Source organism: Sorex fumeus, unplaced genomic scaffold (assembly GCF_029834395.1).
Source record: "Sorex fumeus unplaced genomic scaffold, SorFum_2.1 ptg000047l, whole genome shotgun sequence".
Taxonomy (NCBI): domain Eukaryota; kingdom Metazoa; phylum Chordata; class Mammalia; order Eulipotyphla; family Soricidae; genus Sorex; species Sorex fumeus.
Genome location: NW_026606104.1, coordinates 53,678,830 through 53,706,422, shown reverse-complemented (window position 1 = coordinate 53,706,422; position 27,593 = coordinate 53,678,830). Strand labels below are relative to the sequence as shown.

Here is a 27,593-nt window from a genome sequence, read left to right as displayed (position 1 = left end):
ATGGAATTACTGGAGGAGTGGACGTCCACTGTATGGAAGAAGGGGAAATGGAATCCTCTTGAATTTGAAGTGGCAGCAGTATTCACTGTCAGTGACTTGCAGAAGAAACAATATTCTGGCTTGATAGTATTTGCTTTCCTATCAGGGCCTGGCTACCTGCTCGAACAACCTCAAACTCACCCATGACAACTTTGGTTGAGGCTTTGCCTTCAATCCAGCTGGTCTTCCATACTTGGCTATTCCAACTATAACCACCCATCTAGACTTGCCCAGACGCCAGCTCATTAAAAACTTCCAAATCCTCCCAACCAGGGCGTTTTTATTTGGGGGGGGGGGGGGGAAACATCCGGTGGTACTAGAGGGCACCCAGCGGTACTCCAGGGACAAGGCGGTGGCGGGGATCAAACCGGAGCTCTGCTCCTGCCCTTGGAGGATTTCTCCGGCTCGTATCTGTAACTTGGACCTTTCCAATTAATATCTCGTGCCGAGGGTACTTACGCAGAAATCCGATCACTATTAATCTTCCAGCAACTTGATGGCATGGCAGGCAGAGTCCGAGACGGTTCCAGTTTTGTGCTCCCAGGATATCGCGGGCATCGACAATTTATTGGTTGGGCGAGTACAAATACAGGAGGACAATCATTGCCTCCCCACCCCCCAAATGTCCAGAGAGCATCTTTCACCGCCGTGGCCCCTGGAACTCCCACGAAGGCGGGGGAACTCAGCGAGGAACAAAGCGAGAGGCTGAAGCACCACCTCGCCGCGCGCCGGGGAGGAGGGCAGAGGGCTCGGCCCGGCCGGGCCAGTCTCCTCGTGACTCCTCCTCCCCCCGCTTCCACCGCTCGGAGTCAGGTGATTCCGGGCACGTGACGGGCACCACCTACCCTGCTGCTCCGGAGTGGCAGCCGGCGCGGCCAATGAGAGCCCGGGTCTCGGCGCGGAGCCAATGGGAGCCGGGCTCGGCGAGGCGGACCTCGCGGTGGTGGCGGCTGCCGGGGGCGGCGGCGGCGGCGGCGGCGGCGGCGCGGGGAGGCGGCGGCCTGGCTCGGCCTGGCCTGGCCTGTCAGGGCGCGGGCGGCGGCGGCGGCGGCGGCGGCTCCGGCACCATGTCCCTGCAGTACGGGGCGGAGGAGCCGCCTCTCGCCGGCAGTTACGGCGCGGCCGATTCGTTCCCCAAGGACTTCGGCTACGGCGTGGAAGAGGAGGAAGAGGAGGCGGCGGCGGCGGGCGCGGGGGTCGGGGCGGGGGCCGGCGGCGGCTGTGGGCCGGGCGGCGCTGACAGCTCCAAGCCCAGGATTCTGCTCATGGGGCTCCGGCGCAGCGGCAAGTCGTCCATCCAGAAGGTGAGCGGGGTCGCGGCGCCGGGAAGGCCCCGACCTCGGGGCCCACGCCCCGGTCAGCTGAGGCCGAGGCGCTCCCGCCTGGCCCCGCAGGTGCCCCTGGGCAGCGCCCGGGACCTCCGCCTCCCGGGGCCGGCTCCCACCGGGGGGACCCCTCCGCCCCCAGCTCGCAGAACTCGATCGATTCCCCGCAGGGTCCCGTATCGGGGGGCGCGGGGCCGTGGGGGAGGGGATCGTCTCCCTTTGGGGGTCCTGGGCGTGCGGGGCTTCCCAGCTGAGACGCTTCCCCGGGGAGCAGCGTCTGGAAGCGCGGCGACGAAGCCCCGGCCACGTTCCTGCCGGGGAACTTGCCGTGACGTTTTTGGGGACCCGGGGGTGCTTGGTCACCTGGCCTGGTGCTCGGCAGCCAAGTGAGCGCGTTGACTGGGGGACTTGGACCTCTGCAGGCGTGTGCGGGACACCTGGACAGCCTGGGCGGACTGAGTGCCTTCAGTGAGCGGGCAGACGGGCCATCGGCCGTTCCCCTCGCACACCGAGCGAGTTGGGACGGCAATGCCCAGGGGTTCTGCCCTTTCTGCCCCGCTGCAAAGGTCTCTCCGGAGTCTCTTCGATTTGGGTAGATCTGGGACTTGGTGAAAAGCAGCTGATTGTTTCTCGCCCTTATTTTGCTTTTTCAGCTTTGTCTTGGGAGGATTTTAGCAAATTGATTTGATTTCTTTTCGTTCTTCCTGAGTAACCCTGGGGAATAGCTATCCGTTTTTCTCTTCCAGAAAGTGACAGAGGCAACTTCGTTTTATGTTCGCACCCTTTTTTGTTTTATGTTTGCTTTGGGCGGATTGTGATTCTAATACCATTTCTTGTCAGGACTGGTTTTTGCTCCCAAACTGTCGCTCCTGTCCCCCATCCTCTCTCCCTTTTACCACCTTTGTTTGATAGAATTACTTTTTTTTTTTTTTATCTATTGCACACGACTGCAAATTCAGTGCAGGCCTGGCAGGGCCCAGTTAGTTGCATTTCTGATTATTCCTCAGAACCTGAAGTAGGTATTCCTGTTTCTCAGTGAACAAAGCTTCTTAAACTTCAGCTATTAGCTTTCATAATCTTAAGGCAGATTTTGGCAGAATTAATGCAATAAATAAAATACAGATAAAGGTCATTGGAGATAAAAGACAGTGTACTGCTAGTTCTGCACGTGATGCCAGAAAATAGCGAAAAGTTTCAGCTTCAGAAAACCTTAGAGGAAAGTAATCTTGTTTTTTCTCTAAGGACATACGATAGTTCATCTCTTTCTAAAATTTTTGCTATGGAAGCAGATTCCTTGAATTATATAGGGTGTAAATGTTATTTTTATTTGTTTAGGTTTTTGAGTGACTCCTGGCTGTGTTCAGGGATCACCCAGACAGTGCTTGGGGGACCACACCTAGTGTTGGGGATCAAACCAGGAGTGGGTGCCTGCATACTTTACCTGTCGAACCGTCTCTTTGGATAGGAAGTTTGAACTTTAAATACTGAAGTTGAAGAGTCATAAAATTGTTTTCTTTCTTTTAATAGGTGGTGTTTCATAAAATGTCACCCAACGAGACCCTATTTTTGGAAAGCACCAACAAGATTTATAAAGATGACATTTCCAATAGTTCCTTTGTGAATTTCCAAATCTGGGATTTCCCTGGGCAGATGGACTTTTTTGACCCAACTTTTGACTATGAGATGATCTTCAGAGGAACTGGAGCATTGATATATGTCATTGATGCGCAGGTAGTTAGAAATAATGATGTTTACTTCGGTGATGGTGAAAGATGTAGAAAAGGGAAAGTCATGCTTCTTACCGCTTACTTCTTTGTTGGTTCGTTCCAGGCAGAAAATGCATCTGGGTGCAAATGCCGAGTGCAAGAAGATTAGGAGATGCTTTTTTCCTTCCTTGAGTTCTAGTTAATGAGCAGCTTTCCAGTTTTTTTGGTTAAGAATGGGTATTGCTGAACTTGGTAAAATTTTCCAGTAGTAATGTCACTCATTGAAAAGGTCTCATCAGTTTCCATAATATAAGGAGGAATATGAGAAATTAATCAGTAAATACTATGGTGAATTCTTTCTTTAATTGTTCAGATTGAGTTTAGCCCAATATTTAATGAGGACCTAACATGTATTAGACACTCAGGTAAATGGGACCTGCCCCTATCTTTAAGAAGCTTACTTTTTATAAACTTGAAAATTATTGAGGAGTGATTTCTGAGTGAAAGCTTTGTAATGAAATTTTCACACACACCATTTAATTTATTCTTCATAATATTGTGAGGTCGGTGCTGCAGTTCTAATTTTACATATGAATAAACACATCGTAGAGTTTAAGCAGCCTGCTTAAATTCACACTATAATGGTCTTACTGGGATTACTTAAAAAGAATTCTGTTAAGTCCAGCGAAGTAGTTCTGTGGAAAAGCACTTGCCCTGCATTTATGAGGCTCTGGGTTTGATCCCTGACATAGGGAAAAAACCCAAAGATACTCTGCTGAGAAATGTTTATTTCTGTATTTCTTTATATTATTAGTATTAACAATTATAAGCTTTCACTTGGTAATGAATTTATGAGATCTCTTTGGTGTGGTATACATTAATGTACTTGAAAATTTGAATATTTGTGAAGTTAAATTAATAACATTTTGTTTTTGTCTTTGGACCACACCTGGCAGTACCTGGTGGCTATTCCAGACTATTCTCAGCGGTTGCTCCTGGTGATACTGGGGGTCTTGTGGTGCTGAAGATCAAACCCAGACCTCTTGATTTGCAAAGCATGTGATCAGTCCATTGAGCTATTCCTGTGGCCCAAGAGAATTTTTTTTCTGTTGGGTTTGGGGGTGTTTATTGCTTGACTTGAGTGAGATTTCTTTTCAAAGAGTGGTTTTGATTTCACTTACAGGATGACTACATGGAAGCTTTAACAAGACTTCACATTACTGTTTCGAAAGCCTACAAAGTTAACCCAGACATGAATTTTGAGGTTTTTATTCACAAAGTTGATGGTCTATCTGATGATCACAAAATAGAAACACAGAGAGACATCCATCAAAGGGCCAATGATGACCTTGCAGACGCCGGGCTAGAAAAACTCCACCTTAGGTAACAACGTGTGTGTTTGCTATATGAACCCTGAAAACAAGAGTTGTGTTCTCATCTCTGATGTAGTACATGATAGCTTCTGTGACTGGTGGACCCTTACCCAATCCAGAAGGTTTGGGATTTCCTTTGTGCCCAAATGTAAACAGTTTGGGGCTCCTGCTTCTGTAGAGAAGTTATTTTCTCCTTTCCCCGTCCTCCTGGAGGGGAGGTCATGTGAAGTTTTTCTGCTGGTTCTTTTGCAAATTCATCCACTGATGAATTTGTTGTGAGAGGCCCTTCCCTCTCTTGATGTTTTTTCCCCCCCCCTTTGCCTCAGCTAAAGAAATCTCTGCCATATTTGAGACAGAGTTGTAGAACTCTGTATTTCGTCTTGCATCTTTTATATCTTGAGTCTTGACAGCATCTTTCACAATGAGAAAAGTACAAGGGTACAGGGTCAGGTCTAGAGTCTAATATATTTTGTGCATATTTTTTTAAAACTTCATGTTTTTATGAATCTTAAAACTTGAATTTTTTTTTTTTGTTTTTGTTTTTTGGGCCACACCCGCTGATGCTCAGGGGCTACTCCTGGCTCGTTGCTCAGGTGACCATATGGTGCTGGGAATTGAACCCGGGGCTTCTCAGCCCGTTGAGCTCTCTCTTCAGCCCCTAAAGTTTGAACCTTAATCTTAAGTCTTCTAGGTGAGTTTATACTATAAACTACTTAGGGTCACTGTTAAGTTTTTGTTGTTGTTTTTGGGCCATACTGACAGTGCTTGGTATCACTTGTGGTGTTCACGGTACCTTGAAGTTCTGGGGATTAAGCTGGGAGCTCCAGTGTGCAAAGCGTATGCTCTTATCCCTTTGCGCCATCACCCTGGACCCATGCTGTTATATTTAAAGTGCTGCTGATTTATAATTAAATGTGATTAAGAAATATTATTAAAGGGTACCTTTAAGACAAGATCAATGATTTCTGTTCTTGCATTCTAAAAGTGTCTGAAGAGTATTTCCTACATCTAAAGTTTTGTATGTGTGTTTGGTATAGGTAGAAATAAGTAATAGGAAGTTCCCAAGAAAGTGTTCCTTGATAAAAGCATCATAAAGGGGAAGCAGAGAGAGACACAAGCATTAGCTATTTCCTTATCCCTGTTCTGATTCAGTGACTTCCTTAAAGGTTCAAGCCAATCCCACCTCTACCCGTAATGTTCTCTAAGGCCTCAGGTTCCAGGATCTTTCAGTTATTCTAAGAAACCACATTTTTAAAAATTTATTATTAGGTGAGAGTATCTCGCCCAGACTGCAGAGCCTGGCAAATTCCCCGTGGTGTATTCAGTATGCCAAAAACAGTAACAGGAAGTCTCACAATGGAGACGTTACTGGTGCCTGCTCAAGAAAATTGATGAACAGTGGGAGGACAGTGCTACAGTGCTATTATTATTATTTAATTGAATCAGTGAGAGACATAGTTATAAAGTTGAAAGATTTTCATGGTTGCGTTTCTGGTCATATAATGTTCCAACACCTGTCCCTTCCACCAGTATACATTTCCCACCACCAGTGTCCCCAGTTTCCCTCCTGCCCTCCATCCCCCATCTCCATTTTCTCCCCTCCCCCTCCTCTATGGCAGGCACTTATCTTTTTCCCCTCCCTCCCTCCCTCCCTCCCTCCCCCCTTTTTCTCTCTCTCGGCTTTATGGTTTGCAATACAGATACTGAAAGGTTATCATGTATATCCCTTTACCTACTTTCAACACTCAGTTCTTGTCCAGAGCGATCATTTCTATTGTAGTCATACTGGTCCTTTCTCTATCCTAACTACCCTTTGATTCCCACACACTTGTGGCAAGCTTCCAACCGTTGACCAGTCCTTATGGTCCCTGTTTTTTCTGGCCTTGTTGTTAGTCTCTTAGTATTATTTTTTATATCCCACAAGTGAGTTCAGTGATTCTGTGTCTGCCCCTCTCAGTACACTCAGCATGATACTCTCCATGACTTCATTCTTTCTAACAGCTGCGTAGTATTCCATGGTATAGATGTACCATAGTTTGTTACTCCAGTTGTCTATTCTTGGGCAGTTGGGTTGTTTCCAGATTCTGGCTATTGTGAATAGTGTTGCAATGAACATAGAAGTGCAGGTGGTGTTTCTCCTGTGTGTTTTTGGGCCCCCCGAGTATATTCCCAGAATATACCCCGGAGGTATATTCCCAGAATATGCACTGGAAGTGACCATGTTTAAAATAAAAATCTCATTGACATCCAGTTTGCTTGGATTTAAAATTTTAAACATATAAATTACACATGTTTTTTAAAAATTAATATTTGTAAGAACACGTAAATGCCTCAGAATTCTCTGTTTTACCTTATGGGAATCCACTCTCAATAGATTTTGTTATTTTTGTTTTTTTTTGAATCACACTCAGTGGTGCTCAAAGCTTACTCTTGGCTCTGTGCTCAGAGATCACTCCTGTTGTTGCTCGGGACCTTTTGTGCTGGTGGCTGAACCCTGGTTGACCATGTGCAAAGCAAGCACTATAACTGCTCTACGATTGCTCCAGCCCTTATTAAAGGGTTTTTAAATGGATTTTAAACCCTATTGACCTACATTCCTTGCTGCCCTTGGGAATCCTGATTTTTACATTGTGTCTGTTCCTTTTTAGGGCATCTTATTCCAGGGGTAACCCATCATCTCTTTCCTTTGTTCTACGGTTCTTTGTTGGGGCCCCAAGCCTTATTGTCCTCATAGAATATGATTCAGGCTTTTCTGACCAGTTGTGTTTGACTGGTTGTGTTTGGTAGTCTCCATTTGATTTCAAGGTTTTACAAACTCAGCTTACTAAGATGCCCTCCGCCTTGCACATTCTCTCTGTCCCCATTCACCATCAAAAATCATAATCCTGCAGGATCTTATGTGGCTCTCCTTTTTGCCTCGAGGAAACACTGAAAATACTCCTTTGTTCCTAGTTCCTGATGGGAGTTGTCTTGGCCTCACCCGTTTTCGTGTTCCAACAGAGTTCCATCTTGGGAGGGGTTAGGATCTTAGGTTAGCTCTTTGAAAATGTCTTTAAATTTCCTGTTAACTGTGGCATACACAGTTCTGTGTCTCTGATTTCGTAATATGTACCTGTAAATGTGCCTTGAATGGTGAAGAATATGTTTTCTGAGGAAAAAGCAGACAGAATTGTTTCGTGTTCAAATTGTGAAAGGCTGGCTAGATAGATTGTAGTTGCCAGGGTGCATGCTATGTGTGCAGGAAGCTTGGGTTTGATTCTTGGCACCACTTACTGTCTCTTGAGCACTACTAGGAGTGACTTCTGAGTACTGAGCTGGGGATAGCCTCTGAACAGTGCCAGGTGTGGGTCTCCTTTCCCCCAATTTTTCAATACCTCTTTCTGAGTTTTGTTAATTCTGGGTGCTGCTTCTCCACGATACAACTTTTTAGGCACTGAGACTCCTGTTCAGTTTCTATAGGAGCCGACTCATCCTCCTTCATACATTATTTATACATATTCTAAGCTCTGGTTGTTTTAGTTTATTTCTTCAGTAGATGTTATGAGCACTGTTCAGGGGCGTGGGATTCTAGCTACAAACAAGAGCTGGCAGAATCTACCCTCTCCTCATGTAGCCTACATTCTGATGACTGAAGAGTAGCTCAGAAGTACTTAAATGTGATATTGTAATTTTAACTATCAGTGCTATTAAGAAAAAAATAGGAGTCGGGTAGATAATGGGTAGATAAGAGGTGATATTCTAGGTAGAGAGGTTAAGAAACAGCTTTCTGAAGATTTTGGCAAGAGACTGGAATTGTGTTATTTCATAAATGGCACTTCTCGAGCTTTCTGTTGGCTTATTTGTTTTTGTTTTTTGGCTATATCCAGTGATGCTCAGGGGTTACTTCTTGCTCTGTGCTTAGGAATTACTCCTGGTGGGGATCAGGGGACCATATGGGAAGCTTGAGGTTGAACCTAGGTTGGCTGTGCAATGCAAATGCCCTACCCATCGGACTATCTGGTCCCCACTTAAAAAAAAAAAAGTACTTTATGTTTTGTTCTGAGGCCACACCCAGTGATGCTTAGGGGAAACTCCTGACTCTGTTCTTAAAAATTATTCCTGACAGGGTTCAGGGGACCATATGGAATGCTGTGGATTTAACTCTGGTCAAGCTGTGTGCAACGCAAATATCCTACCTGCTATACTATCTCTCCAACCCCTGTAGGGGTTTTTTTAATCTTATTTTTTGTGAGTTAAGAGCTTAGAAACTGGGGGCTAGAGAGATACTACAGTTGGTAAGGTACTTGCCTTGCATGCAGACAACCTAGGTTTGATCCCTGATTCGGTGACCCTCCTGGAGCGATGGCACAGCAGGTAGGGCATTTGCCTTGCACGTGGCCGACCTGGGTTCGATTCCTCCATCCCTTTCGGAGAGCCCCGCAAGCTACCGAGAGTATCCACCCTCACGGCAGAATCTGGCAAGCTCCCCGTGGCGTATTCGATATGCCAAAAAAGAGTAACAAGTCTCACAATGGAGACATTACTGATGACCGCTCGAGCAAATCAATGAACAACGGGAGGACAGTGCTACAGTGCTACCCTACATGGTACTTGAGCCTACCAGGAGTAATTCCTGAGTGCTGAGCAAGGAGTAAGCCCTCAGCATGGCTTGGTGTGGCCCCAAAACAAAAACAAAAGGCAAAGAAAAACTTTAAGAAACCAAAACTCTTTGAATCAGGTTATGGAAAATTAGGTGAACATTTAAATTTTTGCATCTAAAAATGTGTTTTGGGTTACTATCTGAGTTATCTTCTGAGTAAACATGGTAAAGGAATGGATAGTGAGTCAGGTAGGAAAATTGCATCTGTCAAGAAACTTTATTAGGATAATTGTCACTCAGCTTAAGAGATTTTTTCAGTTAAATCTACTGTGTTATTTATTTCCCAATTTAAGAAATCTTCCAGTTAAATCTACCATGTTTTTTTCCCCCCCAGCTTTTATTTGACTAGTATCTATGACCATTCAATATTTGAAGCCTTTAGTAAGGTGGTACAGAAACTCATCCCTCAACTACCAACCTTGGAAAATTTATTAAATATCTTTATATCGGTAAGTGAATTAACTTAATCCACTATAATTTCTGATTCCGTTTTCATTGAATGTATTTGTATTATCACAAAATATGGATTGAATTAGTCTGAATTAAACTTAAAGATTAATGATAACACTTAACAGGTAATGAAAAGCAGAATAATAAAGAATAAGTAAAATAATAAAGGCATTAAATGACTTTTTATTTTTGAGTTATTTCTATATTGGTCACCATTTTTAAAATGTAAAATGAGGGGCTGGAGCAATAGCACAGTGGGTAGGGCGTTTGCCTTTCACGCAGCTGACCCGGGTTTGATTCCCAGCATCCCATATGGTCCCCTGAGCACCTCCAGGGGTAATTCCTGACCGCAGAGCCAGGAGGAACCCCTGTGCATTGCCAGGTGTGACCCAAAAAGCAAAAAAAAAAAAAAGTAAAATGAAAAAAATTTCTCATATTTCTTGATTAAAAATATCTCTATGAGTAGCTGGGGAGCTAGCTCAAAGGACTGGAGCACATGCTTTGCAAGTAGGAGCCCTGGATTTGATCCCCAGCACCACACGGTCCCCTGAGCACTGCTGGCAGCAGGTCATGAGAGCTGTTCCGATGCTCCAAGCACTGCCATTTATGGGTGCTCCCCTGCCCACTCCCCCCCTCCACCCCCCCCCCACACAATCTTTATTATGTCTTTCCTAAAGGAAGAACTTGGAAAGATAAAGATTTTGGGAATTATTGGAAGTCACACTGAAAAGTTAATCATTTGCAAACTATCCTCAGTATTGTATTTCACAATCATTTTAAGAATTAAGCTTACTATGAAGGTTTTTTTTTTTTTGGTCACTCTCAGTGATGCACCGGGGTTACCCCTGGCTCATGCACTCAGGAATTACTCCTGGCAGTGCTTGGGGGACCGTATGGGATGCTGGGAGTCAAACTCGGGTCACCTGCGTGCAAGGCAAATGCCCTACCCATTTTGCTGTCGCTCCAGCCCCTAACTATGAAGGTTTGTTCTTCTAATAAATTTAGTGTTCAGTTGTATTTTCCAAAATGTTGCTTTGAAAGACTCAAGTGATCCCCAATTCTTTTGGGCTTTTGGGTCATTGTAGATACTGATATCAAACTAAGTCTTTCATGTTTTGCCAACTGCTAAAATCTTTTCTGGCAGCAAGGCTATTCTGATGAAAAATGAATTATTAAATAAGGATTATTGAGGCCCAGGGAGATAGCTCAGAAGGCTGGAGCACATGATCTGCATGCAGGAATCCTGGGTTCAGTCAGTAGTCCTTCATGGACCCCCCAGTCACCACCAGGAGCAACCCTGAGCACTGGTGGTTGTAGACCAGACACTCCTCTCCCCTACCCCAGAACCAGAAGGATTATTGAAAGTGGAGCATGGCTTGATTTGGGGGGCATTAAAAATTTTTTTTGCTGATGTATTACAAAATAATTTTGAAGTAAAGAGAAGAAGAAAAAACATTTTACTGATACTGTTATGTCAGTTAATCAGAGCAGAGAAATGCACTTTTATTCTTTGGGTAATAGAACTGTCAGCCAAATAGTTTGTTTTTCTGGTATTGAGTTATTTAAGAAAAATTGTCCTTGGATATTTATTAATTCAAGAATTTTGATAAATTGCAAACTGATTCTTTTAAAAGCTGAAAATTTCCTCAATTTTGTTTTTCTAAGAATTCAGGTATTGAAAAAGCATTTCTCTTTGATGTTGTCAGCAAAATCTACATTGCAACAGATAGTTCTCCTGTGGATATGCAGTCTTATGAACTTTGCTGTGACATGATTGATGTTGTAATTGATGTGTCTTGTATATATGGGTAAGTTACAGTTATATTCCTTCAAAATTTCACCTGAGAGGAAACTACTATTTCATTTTGTCAGGGGAATTAGCTGGGGATTTCTAGCAAGTACTGTATAAAGTGGAATTGTTCTGTCTGTGGTCCTTCAACTTGGAGCATGTAGGTGGGCTACAGAGTCTGGCCCCTATGGAGACGAGAGAAAAAAGCAGTTGAAATGTGGCTAGTGCCAGACTTCCCAAAGTGCTTGTTCTTAGTTTGACCTTAGACTTTGTGGGATGAAAGTTTCGTTAATATTTCAGAGAACTGAGAAACAAGGAAATCAGGACTCAGAATTACCAAAAATCTCTAAAATGTGACCTCTTAATGTAATTTCATCAAATTCTACACAGAAAATTTATGAAAAACTCAGCAAAGACTAATTCAGGATGAGAGAAAACTTTTGAAGATTTATTGATATTTAAAAAGCCAGTGAGGCTGGGAAGTTAGTACAGTGGTTAAGGTACTTGCCCTGCATGTGGCCACTTTCTGTTCAGTCCCTGTCATCGTATATGGTCTTCCTGAGCACCTCCAGTAGTGTTGGTGGATGTTGGCGTTCCACCCTGAACCCCCCAAAAAACCCCAAAACTATGAATTTGTCATATCCTGGTATACCTAATAAGTTAATTTCAATACTCCTGAGACATTCTTTGATGCTCTAATATTATTTCCAGGGTTTATTATCTTTTCTTCTCTGTTCTAAACTCTTTCATATCTCTAGCAGTACCATTTTCTTGATATCTGCCTAATTTGTCCATGTCATTCTCCAGCTGCCTTTTGAGCGGGAGAATGCATTTGCCTTACCCATTTGTTTTTTTGTGGGGCGGTGGGTGGTTTGGTGCCATACCTTCAGTGGCCAGGGTCTGTTCCTTGCTCTAGCTCAGGGGTCTTTCCTGGCATTGCTAGGTATTGAATCTGGGTCAGTTGTGTGCAAGGCAAGCATCCCCTGTGCTCTCTCTCTGGCTCCTGTCCTACCCATTTTTTTTGTGGGGGGGGGGGAGAGGGGAGATGGGGTTAGGGGACACACCTGGGACTATAAACAGGGCTTACTTCTGACTCTGTGCTTAGGGGTTACTACTGGAGGTGCTCAGGAGACCATCTGGGGTGCCGGGGATTGGCTGTGTGTCAGTGCCATAACCCCTGTGCTGTCTCTCCTGTCTTGTCCTACCCATTCCTTACTTGTCGTGTTCCACTTCAGTCTGAGTTTGTTTTTTAGTAATACTCTCCATTGTTTTTTTTCGTAATGCAAATGGGATGACGATTATATTACTCAGTGAAGTATTCCCTTTCTGTTTTTAAAAATGGAAAACAGGGGCTGGAGAGAGTCCAGTGAATACGGCAATGCCTTACACGTGGCTGACTTGGGTTCGGTTCCCTGGCATCACCTATGGGTCTCCCAAGCCCGGCCAGGAATGATCCTGGTGCGCAGAGCCAGGAGGAAGCCCTGAGCACAACTAGGTGTAGCCCCCCCAAAATAAAATAAAACAGAGAACATTTTTTTCTTTACAAAAATTTAAAAACCAAAAAAATTTATAAAACAAATTTTTATTATTAATCACTTAATTACTTAACTTCCCGTTAGTCGTCGATTTGCTCGAGCGGGCGCCAGTAACGTCTCCATTTGTCCCTGTCGTGTGCTAGTGTAGCCCAATGGCATCTGTTCGCTCTGGGAACATGAAGGGCCTCAAACCGATCGTTCATGATCTTGACGAAGAAGTCTGACCATCTGGTAGGTGGGTGGCCACGCGGTCTCTTGACATCCCGTGGAATCCAATCAGTAACAGCTCTAGTTCAACAGTCGTCTTTAAATCTCATTACGTGACCAGCCCATCTGATTTTCGACACCTTGGCAAATGAGACAGCGTCCCTGATCCTTGATCGTCAGAACTCCGGATTCGTTCTCTCATTTGAGTGAAACGTGATATTCCAAGCATAGCTCTTTCTATTCTTCTTTGGGAGACCTGAATAGCGTTCTCATCTTGTTTGCGTAGGGCCCAGGTCTCTGAGGCATATGTTAATGCAGGAAGAACAGTGGAATCAAAGAGATGTGCCCGGAGCTGGAGGTTCTTCGTCCTCTTAGCTATTTCTTCGACGTTCTTGAAGGCGTTCCAAGCCGCTCTCTTCCTCCTGCGCAGCTCGGGTGCCAGGTCATTTGTCATGTTGACCTCTCGACCTAGGTACACATAGCTGTTGCATTCGGAGATGGTCGTTCCATTGAGAGCGAATGGGGCGTCAGGAACAAGGCTGTTTCTCATAAACATTGTCTTCGTAAGATTCAGCTGTAGTCCTACCTTTCCACACTCATGGTCAAAGTCGGCCAGCATTTGTGCCGCTTGGCTGATGTTTGGTGTTATTAAAACAATGTCATCAGCAAAGCGGAGGTGGTGTAGTTGCCGACCATCTATCTTCACTCCCATTCCTTCCCATTCCAGTCGTCGCATGATGTTCTCGAGGGTGGCACTGAAGAGTTTTGGTGAAATGGTATCACCCTGCCGCACCCCTCTCTTGACATCAACGATCACTTCTTTGTAGAATGGTGAGATCCTGGTAGTGAATCCGCAATACAGCTCACGGAGGATCCTGATGTATTGGGCTTGAATGCCCTGATTGGCTAGGGCTTCAATGACCGCTTCCGTCTCAACAGAATCAAAGGCCTTCTTTAAATCAATGAACGTTAAGCAGAGCAGCATCTTGAACTCCCGAGAAACCTCAATGAGCTTGGTTATCGTGTGGATATGGTCGATGGTGCTGAAACCTTTGCGGAACCCGGCTTGCTCGCATGGTTGTCCTTCATCTAGTGTTCTGCCAATCCTATTTAGGATGACTCGAGTGAACAACTTGTAGATGACAGACAATAGGCAGATTGGGCGATAGTTGCCAATGTCATGGATGTCTCCCTTCTTGAACAGTAGTACGGTCCTGCTGGTTTTCCATTGGGATGGAACCTTGCATTCAGACAGGTAGCGAGTGAAGAGCCGAGCCAGTGTATTGTTGAGTACTGACGGCAGGTTCTTCAGGTGTTCAGGTCTGACCTTGTCTGGGCCAGGTGCTGTTTGTTTCTTTACCGAAGAAATGGCGTGTCGGATTTCGGAAGGGAGAACGTTGGGAACGACATATCCATCCTGTGGAATTTGGTATGTCGGCAAGTGGACATGGCTATTGAAGAGATTTGAGTAGAAGTCATGGATAATCTTCTCCATTGCCATTCTGGAGGATGTGATGGATCCATCAGGACGTCGGAGGGCAGTTATCTTGGTCTTATAGTTGGCGAAGGACAGGCGGGCGTTCCAGAAGTGGTGCTGGAGTGGTAGTATAGTACATAGGGCATTTGTCTTTCACGCAGCTGACTAAGGTTTGATCCCTGGCATCCCTTATGGTCCCCGAGCACTGCCAGGACTAATTCTTGAGTGCAGAGCCGGGAGTAAGCCCTGAGCACTGCCAGGTTTCATCCAAAACAAACAAAAATAAACAAAAAAATTTACTTTTTTTTTTTAGAATAAGTTATTTAGAATAAGTTACATCCTAAAATACATTATACCTTAAAGAGTGTATTACTAAAAAAAAAAAAATCCATCATCTCATCATCATTTTTTTTGCTTTTTGGGTCACACCCGGCAATGCTCAGGTATCACACCTGGCTCTGCACTCAGAAATTACTTCTGGCAGTGCTCAGGAGATCATATGGGATGCTGGGAATCAAACCCAGGACGGCTGCGTGCAAGGCAAACACTCTACCCACTGTGCTATCATTCCAGCCCCTATCTCGTCATTCTTAACATAGTCTATGTATATTATTTGGCCTTATTATAGTCTGTTTACTTATTTCTCAGTTTGCTCTTTTTAAAGGGGAACTACATATGATTCTGACAATTCTAATTTGCTAAATGAAATAGCTTACAGACCTAGTAAGTCTCAGAATGCAGTCATAAGGATTCTGTAGTATCGTTGATAGACCAGACATATTTTAATTTTTATACTTTTTGCTAAGAGTTTTAATATTTGAGGACCTTTATTTGCATATTGTCGGTGAAGCATAGTATGGGAAGAGATTTGGAGCTTGCTCTAATTTCATGTATTCTAGGTAATAAAGAGTGCTTAGCGTACTGCATTGATACCTGGGAGCTCTTTACCTAAGTGACAACTTCACTTCCCAAATTATTTAACTTAGTATTCTTTTTCAGAAGACATTCAGGAAAATGAGTGGAATATACATGTATAAATATATGGAAATGTAATTTACACATGTCATTGTGCAAATGAAATGTGACAGCCTACCCAATTGGGAAACCTAGTATGAGCATTACTTTCTCTCAAAACAGGTTAAAGGAAGATGGAAGTGGAAGTGCCTATGACAAAGAATCTATGGCAATTATCAAGCTGAATAACACAACTGTCCTTTATTTGAAGGAAGTGACTAAATTTTTGGCACTGGTTTGCATACTTAGGGAAGAAAGTTTTGAACGAAAAGGTAATTTTTCTCAATTTTCTTTTGTATTATTGAAATAACATTGCCTTATAGATAAATAGCAGGTATGCATTATTAAATATCGGATGTGATATGTATCAAGTTCAGAACCAAAGGTTCAGTTCTGTCCATCATATAATTATCCTCTTTTACCTGATTCCCCTTCCTCCTTTTTATTCTGGAAACCATTAATTGCTTTTTAACCAATTAATTTAACCATTTATAGTTTACCATTATAGTTTAAAAGCTTACTTTTGATTTATTCACTTTGTTTACCCAATTCTTTCTATACGCCTTATATGATTGAGATCACATAGTATTTTCTTTTTTGACTTTGCAAAGTATAATACTGTCTAGGTCTGTTAGTAATGGCATTATTAACAGACTGGGTTTTTAAGTTTGGTTGGTTGGTCAGGAACTTGAGAGTCCACTCCTGGCGATACTCAGCCCTACTGTGAAGACCTGTCAGTTCAGTGCTTGGGCCCTGCTATGCAGTGTTGTTTGAACCCAGATTGTGCTCAGGGCCCACTTGACCAAACCTGGCCATGCTGTGGGGGTTGTGCAGTGGCTGGGGATTATACCTGGGGTCTAGTGCATGCAAGACAAGTACTCCAGCTCATTCAGGTATCTCCCTGTCCCAAAAAATCTGTCTTCATGTTATGTCCTTTATCATAATTATTTGTGGATCAGGTGCTCAGGAGGCCCGGCATCTCTCCCAGTCTTTCATATTCCACAAGGGTCCATGGACATGGTGCCGCTTAGCCATGCACGTAGAGGACTGCCTGGTGCTGGGGCTCAAACTGGGTTGGCTTTTTTTGACTTAACCCTTGTATTCCCGCTCTGCCTCCTGCCTGCCTGCCTGCCTTCTCCTCCTTTCCATCGTCCCTCCCTCCCCCCACCCCCACAGGTGCTGCTCAGGAGTTACTCCAGTTTCAATCCTGGCATTGCTCAGGGGACCATATGGGATGATGGGGATCGAACCCGGGTCAGCCACATGCAAGGCAAATGCCCTCCCTGCTGTACTAATGCTCTGACCCCCATCATCATTTTTTTTTTTTTTAATTTTTTTTGCTTTTTTTGGTCACAACCCCTGGTGATGCACAGGGGTTAGTCTTGGCTCTGCCCTGCACTCAGGAATTAGGTGGTGCTCGGGGGACCGTATGGGATGCTAGGAATTGAACCTGGGTCAGGCACATGCAAGGCAAATGCTGTGCTCCAACCCCTGTAATAATTTCTTAACCCTTTTTTTATTTTCGTTTTGTGGCCACTCCTGGTTTTACTCAGGACTGTCTCCTGGCTCTGCATTCAGGAATCAGTCTTGGCATGGTTCGGGGAACCATAGGGGATGCCAGAATAGAACTTGGGTCCGCTGAATGCAAGGCAAGCACCTTACCTACTGTAGTATTGTTCCAGTTCTTGTCATAATGTCTTAGGCCCTTGAAAAGGAGAAAATAATATTGTAATATTAGACAGTTTTCAGCTCAACTACTTTTGTCCTTCTCTTCATATATATAACTCAGGTTTTTTCCTTATCTTTTTCCTTTTGAATTTAAATTTGGCCCCCTTCTCTTCCCTTTGTTGCTACTGTTGTGATTGTCTGGATCACACAGGCTTGCTTGCGGTGCTTGTGTACTTGGTGCTTGCTGGGGGTGGCACTCCTAACTGCAACTTTGCATGTCTTGTGACGCTCACACACACCTGGCTGTGTGCTGGAGATTATACCTGCTTGCAGTGCTGCAGGACCTAGAGGGAAGAGCAGCCAGGTCTGACCTCTGGGCATTTGTACAGCGCCAGGGACCAAACTCAGTGGCCTTTTTTTCCCATTCTGTCCTCTTAAGGCTTCTGAAGCATTTGATCCTCAGTTCCTTCTTTGTGGAAGCTTTCTTCTCTCTTTGCTTCCTGGTAGTGATGGGGACCATGCAGTGCTAGGGATGGAACCCGTGCCTCCTCTGTGCAAAGCATGTGCAGTCACCCTTTGAGCTATCTCTAGTTATATGCATTTTTAAGGCAATATATAGACTGTTGTGTATCTCTTTGTGATTTAAAAGTATAGTCTTCTGCAACTTGTTTCTCTCAATTCAAGGATTTTTTTTTAGACTTATTCATATTGATAACATGTGACTGTAGTTTATGTTCCCTGTCATGTAGTTCATGGATTAAAAATACTACAATTAATATTTTTGTTGCTGGACATTCAGGGGTGTGTGTGTGTGTGTGTGTGTGTGTGTGTGTGTGTGTGTGTTGTGTTATTAGTAGTCAGGGAATGTCTTTACATTTGGTTCTGGGATTGAACCTGGACCTGCTACATGCAAATCATGTGCTCTATCCCTTAGAGCTATCTACCTAGCCTACATTCAGGTTGTTTTTTAAGATTATAGTTTTGTAGCAGTATTCATGTCATGAACAAGTTTGCTTTTACAGTGAATGAAAAATTTCTCTAGAGATGCATTTAGGAGTACAATTTACAGAAGGAATACAAACTCAACCTTATTAGACGGCTCTCCTAAGTGCCTTTCCCTTTTTCACCCTTCGTAGTACAATGGCAGTTCCTATCCCTTCATGTCCTTGATAATGCTTGATATGGTTTGAACACTGTTTAACTATTGTGTTCCTGTGGCTTTGAAATGGCATTTCATTTAGCTTCTGATTTTTACTTTAATCAGTAGTTGAACAAACATCTTTTTCACGACAGCATGTTTTTATGTCTGTTCATATTTCTTCTTCAGTAATTTACCTGTTCGTTTACTTTTTACCTTTTACTGGTTATGGGTGGGACGTGGTGGTCTCAAGCAGTTCCCAGGAGGGCCGGGACCAGTCCTGGTTGATACTTAGCCCACTGGGCCAGATAGTTCTTTGGTTGGACCTGGCACTGGAGTGCTGCTTGTCATGGCTGCTGGACCCCCTAGAGTAACCGTTGAAGCCAGGGGCACCAGTGGTGCTGAGGTATATAAATCTGGGACCTGGTCCATGTCAGGCATTCATTGTGACTTCTGAGCTATCTGCCTGGCCTTACTTTATCTTGTTTGTACTAAGTTTTGAGAGTTTGTTATTTTTCTCTATTCCTCTCTTTGATTTTTTTTTTTAACTTCTGGCAATTGAATTTTTTTTTTTTTAGATACAGACCTGGTCAAGCACAGTGGATTCATGTAGCCACTTTACTGCTAAAGCAATCATCAACATATGGTCATTTTAAGTCCTATATGTCATACCTGCAACAAAATTAGTATTAACTTTTACTCTGTGTGTGTGCGTGTGTGTGTGCATAGCCAAGCATGAACGTGTAAAGAAAGTAATATGAAGGACTCCTTTTACCACTCAGATTGAACATTTATCAAAATTAGCAAAATAGCAAATCTTATTTGTGTTTCTCCTTACTAGATTTTTTAAAGTAAGTTCCTGACATCAGGTCATTCTAGCAGACAGATTTTAATAGGTATTTTTTAAGAGTTAGTGCTCTTTTTAAAATCATAATAGTATTGTCACCAGTAAGCATAAATTCTTCGACTACAGTGTCGTATCAGATATCTGAAAAAAGAGTCATTTGTCTATCTTATTTACTTAGATTTGTTTATTAAAGTAAGTAAGTAAATAAAGGCCCTCCCGTTGATCATCGATTTGCTCGAGCGGGCCCAGTAACGTCTCCATTGGAGACTTTGTTGTTACTGTGTCTGGCATATCGAATACTCTCGGTAGCTTGCCGGACTCTCCGAGAGGGGTGGAGGAATCGAACTCGGGTCGGCCATGTTGGCTGCGTGCAAGGCAGATGCCCTACCCGCTGTGCTATCGCTCCAGCCCAGATTTGTTTATTAAAATTTTAAAATTTTTATTGTAGTTATATAACATGGTCAGTTGTGTTAATGTTTATGGTTTTGATGTACAAACTTACTGGACCTCACTACCACCAAAATTCCCACAGCCTTCACTATTCCTATGTTACCTCTTATCCACCTTTTCTTCCCTCCTCCAAACCAGGAGCAAGGGTTTGTCATTATTCAATACTATCTAGTCCCTTGTTTTATCTCTGTATGTCACATATGAGTGAGATCATCTGGTATTTTTCCTTATCCCTATCATTTTGCCTAACATGATGCTCTTCAGCTTCATCCAAGTTGCATCAAACTGCAGGAGTTCATCTTCTCTTACAGCTCCGTAGTATTCCATTGTGTATATATGCCACAGTTTCTTTATCCATTCACTGTCATTGGACATTAATGCTTATTTCCATATCCTGGTTATTGTACTGACTACTGCAATGAATGTGCGTGTATCTTTCTTAATTAATGTTTTTATGTTTTGGGGGTAGATGCAAACAAATGGAATTGTTGGGTCACTATTTTTTTTTTTTTATATTTTGAGGAGCTGGAGCGATAGCACAGCAGTAGGGCGTTTGCCTTGCAAGTGGCCAGCCCGGCCGAGCTAGATTCAATTCCTCTGCCCCTCACGGAGAGCTCAGCAAGCTACCGAGAGTATCTCGCCCACACGGCAAAGCCTGGCAAGCTACCCATGACGTATTTGATATGCCAAACACAGTAACAACTAGTCTCACAATGGAGAAGTTACTGGGCCTGCACAAGCAAATTGATGAACAATGGGAGGACAGTGCTACAGTGCATTTTGTGAAACTCCAAATTGCTTTCCTTCGGAGCTGAACCAAACAACTTTCCCACTAGTAGGGAAGGAGCACATCCTTTCTTAGCACATCCCGACCAACACGGATATTTCTAGTCTTTTTGTTATGTGTCATTCTCACTGGTGTGAGATGATTCTTCATCATTATTTTTATTTACATTTCCCTAATAACATATGGTCATTTTAAGTCCAATATGTCCTACCTGCAACAAAATTAGTTTGCATACACTTTTTCATATGTGTATTAGCAATCCTGTGCTCTCTTGGAGAAGTATCTGTTCACCTCTCCCCATTTTTTGGTGGGGTCACACTGGTTTGTTGTTGAGCTTTGTGAATATGCTGTATCTTGGGTGTTAGCCCTTTGTCTGATCTATGGTACGCAGATACTTTTTCTTTCTATTTAGTATACTGCCTTTTTATTTTAACTCCAGTTTCTCTTGTTATGCAAAAACATTTAAATTTGATGTAGTTTCATTCATTTTTGTTTTTGTTGTCCTTGCCAAATCCTTAAAGATACCAAGACTTACTTTTTTGTTGTTGGGAGGTAGTGTTGAGGATTGAGCCCAGGGCTTCACATTTGGAAGGTAAGGGCTGTATCTCTGAGCAGCATCCTCAGCCCTTTATTCAGATTTGATATCCACTGCTTCCTCCCAAGAATTCTCTGACCTCTCTCCAGTCAGACCAGTTTCTTTCACATCTCCCACCTGTGCTGTGTTCTCATTACTTGCTGTTTCCATGTGGGTTTGTTTCTCTTGCTTGTCTGATTCTTCTTCTTCTTTTTTTAATTAATTCATTCATCATCCTGTCAATTGCCTCGAGCAGGCCCCAGTAACGTCTCTTTCATCCTAGCCCTGAGATTATATTCAAGGCTCTTTAGGAGAATGAGACCCATCATTGTTACTGGTATTTGGCATCTTTTTTAAATGTATTATTTTATTTATTTATTTATTTATTTATTTATTTATTTTTGCTTTTTGGGTCACACCCAGCGATGCTCAGGGGTTTCTCCTGGCTCTGCATTCAGTAATTACTCCTGGCGGTGTTCGGGGGACCATATGGGATGCTGGGAATCGGAACCGGGCCTGTCGTATGCAAGGCAAACGCCTTACCCGTTGTGCTGTCTCTCCAGCCCCACTTGTCTAATTCTTGTCTCATGAAACTTTACCTTATCCTTGAAGCTTTCATTGGCTGTTTTTACATTGTACTTGGCTTTCCCGTGTTTGAATGTTTTCTACATTGTCAGATCAGTGGACTCCAGATTGTTCTGGTTTTTTTCTTCTGTGTTATTTTTGTGTGTCAGCATTGCTGAGGGTATAGATGCCTCTTTCTTCTGTCATTGTTAGCACTGACTTCTCTTTACAAGGTCACCACATGTCTTCAAGGGCTTCTGGAGTTCCACCCGTATTCTGCACATGAAAGGGGAACAGGGCGAAGGAAGACTGCATTCTCTTCCTTTTAAGGAGATTTCTTTTCTCTCTTTTGTGTCAGAGATGGAACACCCCCCTCCCCCCAACCCATACATGGGAAGTGTGTGTTCTGCTGCTGAGCTACATTCCTGGCCTTTTGGGAGGTTTCATAGAAGGTCGCACATACTTTCCCTTATTTCAGTGATCAAGTGGTTCAGTGACTATTCCTAACTGTGAGGACGAGTAATACTTTAGTTGAACACCTGTGTTCTCATCCAGAATCAATGTACTGTTTCTGGGGAAGAAGGGGAAATAAGGACATTTAGTAGGAAATTAGCCGTTTCTGTATTCAACTGAATTCTTCCCTGGAAGCAGTAAAGCATGTGAAGGAGCTGTCCTGCCTGAAGATATAGAAACGTTCTCTAAGGCTGTGCTGCTGGTCCTCTCTGGCACTGCCCCAATCCCAGGGCTCTATGGAGCAGTTTGCCGGACTGTTACTCTTCCTGTTTTCTTTAACACGTCACTGGCTGCCTCAGGGACTTGTAAAAGAAGAATCTTGATGATTTAAAAGTATTTTACTTTGTCTTTATATTTTATTGTAAATTTTCTAGGTAAACTTCCTTTTAGTAGAGTTATGCTGTGGTGTTTGGGGCTACCAGAGTCACAGCTGGCGGTGCTAAGGGGAATATCTGGTATTGGGGATTGAGTTTAAGGCCTTGCACACACTAGGCATGTGCCCTGACACTTGAGCGGTAAATTCAACTCCTGAATAGTTGTTTATTTAAGAAAAGTTTCTTGATGGTGCCAAGGAGTGAATTTAGGACTTCACACATGGTTATAACATCCTGGCCCTGAATATTTTTTAATGCTGGTCAGCTTTTTTGGGGTCACTGAATATTTCCAGATCATTTCACAATTGACATTTAGTGTGCCTGATCTTCTCTTTCTCTTCTGCAGGTTTAATAGACTACAACTTCCACTGTTTCAGGAAAGCTATTCATGAGGTTTTTGAGGTGGGCGTGACTTCTCACAGGAGCTGTGGTCATCAGACCAGTGCCCCCAGCCTGAAAGCATTGACACACAACGGCACGCCGAGAAACGCCATGTAGCATGAATTCAGTGGCTGGGGCTCTGTGCCAGCTAACTCTTCACTCCAGGGTCAGATAGCATGTGCTACAGGACATGGGAGTTGCCGCTTGTGGGAGTCCGGTGCCTGTCCCACTAGGAACAAGGGATCGAATTTCTTACTTGGACGAAAACCCCTGTGGTGTGCAACTGAAGCTATCTCTTCTTCAAAAAACAAAAGCAAAACCCCCAGCAAAAACAAATTCTAGAGACCTCAGAACTTGGGTATTTTTCTCCTTTGAGGGGTCCTACGTGAGGTCATTGGGATATTCTGGACCTGGAGATTACAACCACCTGCCCATCCTTACCAGGGAATGTTGCTGTCAGTTACCAGTCAAAAATAATAGAACTGAATTTTTATATGCTTCCCTTAGGTTTTTATTTGAGTAGTCTCTAAACATCCTGCCTTGCTTCAGTTCTAACACTGCCTCTCAGATTTCTATTTTGGACTTTGCACACCTGAGACCTGAGGCTTTTGCTTGCCAACTTGGAAGATACGTCATCTGACTGCAGAAATACGTTCTTGTATTTGTTGCTGACGAAATGAGAAAATTTTATGCTGCATTAAGTTGAGAGCAGGGCTTAACAGTGGCTGCTGCGTTAGTTCCCACAGAGTATCGATGAAAAAACTTTAAAACGAGAAAAATTTTGCACTTGGCTTTTGGGATACCAAAAATCTGGGTTCTTTCTCCTGCGTTAGATAATAATCATGATCAGTGTAACAATGGGATTTGAGAAAATATGTTTTCCCCAAACTCCTCCATCTTTGGGAGAAATACGTCGTAACATTTAGCTCACATTTTTTTTTTTTTAAACTTGATAGTGGCTGCTCCATTCTTTCCTGCTAAGCTCTCTAGATTTTTTCAGAAGTGTTGTTCGGTTGACCAGGGATGACTCTAGGCACAGGGGCACTGCTCGCTCCTTGGGTGCTGGGGGAGAGCACACACAGTGCCACAGCGTGTGGGTCAAACATTCTCTTCTCCATATTCTGACACCGAGTGTCGACTGTCCTACTTCTCTGCCTATTATATTAAATCATAATTATTTCTTTTATGTTGATAGTTGATACTCTTTCCATTGATTTAAACTTACACATCATTTTTATTCCACATGCCCAGTAGTCATATTCCAAAGCCACTGGACCACTTGAGTACATATGAGCCACTGTTTAATGAAATATGTATATTCAGGTCTGTAACCTAACAGTGTGACTTGGAGTGCTTCCTGCAGATGATTCTGACTGTTGAGTATTTACATGGATCTTGGTGATATCCAAAAGAAAAATGCTTTTATATTTATAGATTTCATTGAACTATATAAAGTGGGTATCAATAAATGTATTTACTCCAAAATCATTATTTGTCTAAGATATGTGTGGGTGGAATGGGATGAAGGAACACTGGGTTGTGCCATGTATCACTTTCTGGTCTGTTTCCTTTTGATGTCTCAGTGGTTAAAATACCTATCTTTGAAGATTCCATGTTCTTTCCTGATAGGGGAAGTTCGTGCCTAGTTTCCATACCTGTCCTTTGGTCTCTTTCTTTCTGCATATGGTGGAAGGTATCAGCCTAAGTAAAGAAAATGTTTTGGGTTGTGTCTTATACCCAGCTAATCTCATGCATAGTGGGGACTGGATGCATGTGGCGTAAGTAATACCGTATAGCCAAGCTAGGAGAGAGTGAGGCGAGGAGTTAGGCAGAACACCATGCAAAAACTCGAGCAATTCCAGCTTGCCCATTTCTTTTGGTTTCTGACATGCTCACTATCACCCTTGAGTGTCAGTATGACATGGTTGAACCTAAGTCTTTCGGATTGAAATTGTTCATAGAAGGGAGGGAGGGAAATGTTGAAGGGCTCGATTTCATAATTGGACTACTTTACAAGTTCAGTTTTAACACTGAAATAGAAATCACAAAAACATTGGTGGGGGCGAGGACAGTCCTGAAACTGTTGCCTAATTCTGTATCTTTTTCAAATTACGAAAATAGAAGTACAGAGGAGTAAAATACCTTTTCCGGACTGGGAGAGAAGATGAGCCTGTATCTTCAGGTTATTGTTCAGCTTGGAGCTGGTGCCATTAGTCACGGGAGAAGAGCAATTGTGAGCTGAGAGGTGGGTCTCTGTGGCCCAGGTGGCAGCCTCCTTGGTAAAGTGGAGATAACATTTGGGCAGGAACAAACTTCGGCATATAAGTATCCCAAATTACTTTTATTACGGAAAGATAAAAATTCAGGGAGCAATTAAGGAGGAAAGGTGAAAAATGGTGAAATAGAATGAATGGGGAAAACACACAACTTAGAAAAAAGACAGTGGAAGAGTCAAACTTCCCTTGAAATATTTGTATCCTGGTGGACATTTATCTACTGGATAAATGAAGGACAATTACATACTTCAAAGAAAGGAAGGATGCATGGTTTAAAAAATTATTTTTTGAGTATTTGTAGCAGGACATTTAGCTGCATGGCGTACCTCTCGCAGATTCACACGTGTGCACAGTATGTGTGCACATACATAATACCTTTATAGAAAGTGGGTGGTATTGTGAATTGCCTAATTTCCCTTCTACATTGTGACTTCTGTGCTTATGCCAAGAAACAGTTTAAATGATAGTTACAGCTTTGTAGTTTGGGTAAGCAATGCCAATTTTGTAGAATTTGGTTAGACCAGTATTGTTTTGCAAGTATAAGTTCTTCCAATTCTTCAAAATAATGAAGATAGTGACCACCATAATCTATTTCCATTTAAACTAGTCAATTGTTATTTTTTAGTTTGGGGGCCATAGTACTCCAGCGGTACTTAGGGAACATACCAGACAGTGCTTAGGGGACATGGGTGGTGCCCAGCTGCAAACCAGGGTCATGGTCACAGTTGCATGCTAGCAAGCGCCTTGACCTTTGTCCTTTCCCTCTGACCCAGTAACTAGTTCTAAGCACTTCTCCGTCTTCCCCCTAGAGACACCAAGGGAATGTAGGCAGCAGCTGGCATAACTGGAATGTGTTTCTCTTAATAGCATCTTTCCTGTTCTGCTCTTACAGAATTTGGAGTCTGTGGCCAGAAAGAGCATCCAGGAGGAACGACTTGAAGGGAAAGCAGATACAGTTGACCCTTGAACAATGCAGGAGTTATGGGTTTCTGTTTCCACTGACTCCGGGCAGTCAAAAATTCATGATTAACTTTGACTTCCCTAAAATTTAACTGCTAATAACCTGCTGTTGACTGAAACGCTTAGGATAACTCAGCTGATTAACATATTTAAAATGTACCATGTATTTATACATATTCTTACAGTAAGGTAATAGATTAAATGTTAAGTCGTAAGGGAAATACCAATTAAAGTTGTCTTTATAGGAAAATTTATGAATAAGTGGATCTGCGAAGTCCAAACTCAATTATCTAAGTAAAGTAAGTAAGTAAAGGCCCTCCCGTTGATCGTCGATTTGCTCGAGCGGGCCCAGTAACGTCTCCATTGGAGACTTTGTTGTTACTGTGTCTGGCATATCGAATACTCTCGGTAGCTTGCCGGGCTCTCCGAGAGGGGCGGAGGAATCGAACTCGGGTCGGCCATGTTGGCCGCTTGTAAGGCGAACGCCCTACGGCTGTGCTATCACTCCAGCCCATTATCTAAGTGTCAACTATACTAGTGATTTCAGATGTTATATACGTGTATGTGTGTGTATTCATGCAGTCTCATAAATGCCTTGTGAGCTTAGTATTCTTATTTAGAGGGATACAGGCATAGAGAAGGTCAGTTGGGGATTGATGGACTTAGAATTAAAATCTATATAGTTTGATTTGAAAACCTGTATCCTTAAATTACTATTTCACCTAGCAGGAAACATGCCTTTGCTCAAGGGGTGTTTTATAGAAATATAGTAGAAAATACGTAGTAGGAATACAGTGACTAAGCAAGAGAGAGAGTATAGGATGTAAGGTACTTGCCTTATATGCATTTGACCCTGGTTCGAATCTCCAGCACTGTTTATGATCCCCTGAACACTGCCAGGTGTCACTTTCAAGCAAGATCCAACAATAGCCCGGGTATTGCTGGGTGTAGCCCCAAATACTCCGCCTGCTTCCCCCTAAAGAAGAAATACAGTTCTACTAGTTAAAATTTTGAAACATTCTGCAATTCCTTCCTAGAGATATTACTATGTATAGTCAAATACTGAGGTCTCTGAAAAGTCTTATAATTAAAAAAACTCTGTTTTCTAGGGGCCTGAGTGATAGTACAGCAGGTAGGTGCTTGTCTTGCACACAGCTGACCCATCCTTGGATCCCATATGGTCCACCAAGCGCAGCCAGGAATAACCCCTGAGCATCACTGAGTGTGACTCCCAAAGGAAAGAAATCCCTAAAACCTAAACACCGTACCCCCCACCCAAATCACCCAAACCTGTTTTTCTTGATTGCTATCTATCCCCATTCCTGTGTTAATTTTTTCTTTTTTGCTGGTGAGGGTGTTTGAGGGAAGGTAGGATTTTATTTGGTTGCTCTGGATGTGCTCTGAGCGTATTCCTAGCTCTGAACTCAGGGATCATTCCTGTCAGGGTTTGGGCGCCGTATTGGGTACTGGGGATTGAACATGGGTTGGCCACATCTAAGGCAAGTTA

The 27,593-nt window shown here is 43.2% G+C and overlaps 1 protein-coding gene across 1 annotated transcript; it reads left to right on the top strand.

Annotated features, from left to right (window-relative positions):
- The first annotated feature begins 991 nt into the window (after positions 1-991).
- Positions 992-23,163, top strand: RRAGC (Ras related GTP binding C). The gene is made up of 7 exons (XM_056122901.1): positions 992-1,343; positions 2,892-3,095; positions 4,254-4,453; positions 9,417-9,531; positions 11,198-11,340; positions 15,678-15,826; positions 22,816-23,163. Exons 1-7 carry the CDS (start codon positions 1,107-1,109, stop codon positions 22,965-22,967), a joined length of 1,200 nt encoding a protein of 399 aa, XP_055978876.1. The 5' UTR covers positions 992-1,106; the 3' UTR covers positions 22,968-23,163.
- The last annotated feature ends 4,430 nt before the right edge of the window (positions 23,164-27,593 follow it).

Bases quoted from the DNA above. Each gene is read 5' to 3' on its own strand.
- RRAGC (XM_056122901.1), top strand. From the start codon at position 1,107: ATGTCCCTGCAGTACGGGGCGGAGGAGCCGCCTCTCGCCGGCAGTTAC. The intron at 1,344-2,891 runs GTGAGCGGGGTC...TTCTTTTAATAG, and splicing joins GCAAGTCGTCCATCCAGAAG to GTGGTGTTTCATAAAATGTC. The intron at 9,532-11,197 runs GTAAGTGAATTA...TGTTTTTCTAAG, and splicing joins TATTAAATATCTTTATATCG to AATTCAGGTATTGAAAAAGC.